This window comes from Elephantulus edwardii, unplaced genomic scaffold, assembly GCF_000299155.1.
Source record: "Elephantulus edwardii isolate Elephantulus edwardi_28Jun2011 unplaced genomic scaffold, EleEdw1.0 scaffold00208, whole genome shotgun sequence".
In the NCBI taxonomy this organism is placed as follows: domain Eukaryota; kingdom Metazoa; phylum Chordata; class Mammalia; order Macroscelidea; family Macroscelididae; genus Elephantulus; species Elephantulus edwardii.
This window is the reverse complement of record NW_006399958.1, coordinates 5,139,790-5,141,750: the sequence shown is the minus strand read 5'-3', so window position 1 is coordinate 5,141,750 and position 1,961 is coordinate 5,139,790. Positions and strand designations below refer to the sequence as shown.

General features: G+C 60.1%; 1 protein-coding gene across 1 annotated transcript in view; it reads right to left on the bottom strand.

The window, feature by feature from the left end:
• The window catches only part of HAS1 (hyaluronan synthase 1), a 12,378-nt gene extending 11,520 nt beyond the window's left edge, over positions 1-858 (bottom strand). The window contains exon 1 of the mRNA XM_006897305.1: positions 155-858. Coding sequence (XP_006897367.1) covers positions 155-457 — 303 coding nt within the window. The 5' untranslated portion in view covers positions 458-858. The remainder of the gene's footprint in view (positions 1-154) is intronic.
• Positions 859-1,961: the final 1,103 nt, after the last annotated feature.

Here is a 1,961-nt window from a genome sequence, read left to right as displayed (position 1 = left end):
AAGAAAAGGAGAAGGAGGAGGGAGGGAGGAATGGAGGGAATATTCTCTGCACTGGATGGATTACTGAAGGAAGGACAGGATGAATTCCTCTCCTCCGGGATTAGAAGCCCCAGGGCAGGCGGGGTGGCGGTCGGCCGGGGCGCCCTGCACTCACCTGCACGTAGTCCACCGACTCGCCCAGCGCCTTGAAGGCCGTGTACATGACCTCGCGCTTGCCGCCCCAGCGCTGGGCGATGCACACACAGCGGCGCGTGCGCACCAGCGCCTCCACCGCCAGGCGCCCGGGGTCCTCGGCTTCCACCTCGCGGTAGGAGCCCGTGGCGCCCGAGGCCGCCGGCTCCCAGGGCTGGTGGTAGTTGCCGTCCCACACGTAGGTGGCCGGGTCCTCGTCGGCGAAGACCTCGCGGAACATGTCCACCATGTAGAGGTCCTCGGCGCGGTTGCCGTCCACCACCATGAGGACGCGCAGCTTGGAGCGCGGGTACTGCAGGGCGCGCGCCGACGCCAGGCACTGGCGCAGGTACGACGGGTCCTCCTGGTACGCGGAGATGGTGAGCGCCACGCTGCGCGCGCGGCCCGCGTCCAGGGCGCCCCGAGCCGCCGCGCGCCGCGCCGCCGCCGCCACCCGCCGGTGCTCCAGGTACGCGAAGAGGCTCTGCGCCACCAGGTGCGCGCTGAGGAAGGCGCCGTAGAGGCCGAAGGCCAGGAGGCCGTGGCGGTCGGAGGCCAGCGGCACGCCCGCCGCGTAGGCCCACGTGATGAGGCCCAGGATCAGCAGGGCGAAGGCGATGGTCAGCACCCGCCGGGCCAGGCCGGAGCAGCGGCGGGCGGCTGGCGTGGGCTTGGGCACATTCTGCAGGGAGCCGAGAAAAAGAAAAGACGGAGGAGAGGGGAGGGAAGGGAAGGGAAAGGAGAGAGGGGAGGAGAGGGGAAGGGAGGGAAGGAAAGAAAAGAGAAAAATTAGCAGCAGTCCTCCTCCAGGAAGTCCTCCTGATTTTTCTCCCCATTTTAATAAGGATCCTCCAGGATTGTGGGTTATTTTCATTCAAGAAAACAGCTGGGGTAAACGGTCATCTAGACTTCACCTCACAGCCAAGTCCATCTCCTACTGATTAACAGGACGGAGGGCTGCAATGCTGTAAATCTCAGGGAGGCAGATGGCCACACTATTCTACCGAGGAGTGCCTGGTGGGTTCTCACTGCTGGTCTTTCCACTGGCGGCCAGCTGTTTGAATCGCAGAGCCACCAAGCCTCCTTGTCTAGCCTTCTTGCCTGACCAGCATAGCCCACGTTGTTGGACTGCCCACAGATCACCCCTGTCCGGCAGTCATGTAGAATCCAGGGGCGCCTTCCTGCGATTTAAAAAAAAAAAAACTCCAGAGGAGGGCCAGCTGTGGGTGGGTGGGTCCTCACCCCACAGCAGTGAGTGAGGGAACCAGGTCTGTCACAAGTCTCTCATCTCCAAGATCTCCCGGGGGGGAGGGGGGGTCACTCTCAACGGAGAGTCGCAATTTAGTGGGCGAGTAGGTCCCCTCTCCTGTTATAAGTCACCGTGGCATCTGATACTGACTCAAACATGCAGACTAGAATTATCCTGCTGGGTTTTTCAAGGTTATACATCTTTACAGAACCAGATCGCCTGCCTTGTCTTTCTTCCGAGGAGTGGCAAGGGGGTTGGAACCACCCACCTGGCTGTATGTAGTCCAGTGCTTAACCTGCTGCACTTCTGGCTCCCCCCCCTTTTTTTTTCTACCCAGGGATTCTGTATGGGCACATAAAACACCAACTCCTATTGTACTGTCAACCCAAAGCTCCGCGGTTCAAATCCACCAGTTGCTCCATAGGAGAAAAATAGGCAATCTCCAGTCCTGTGTGATTTATTATCTCTGAAAACTCAGTAGAGGGTCAGCTGTGGGCGGGTTCCAACTTGACAATACCCAGAATAATCACAAAGGCCTCCT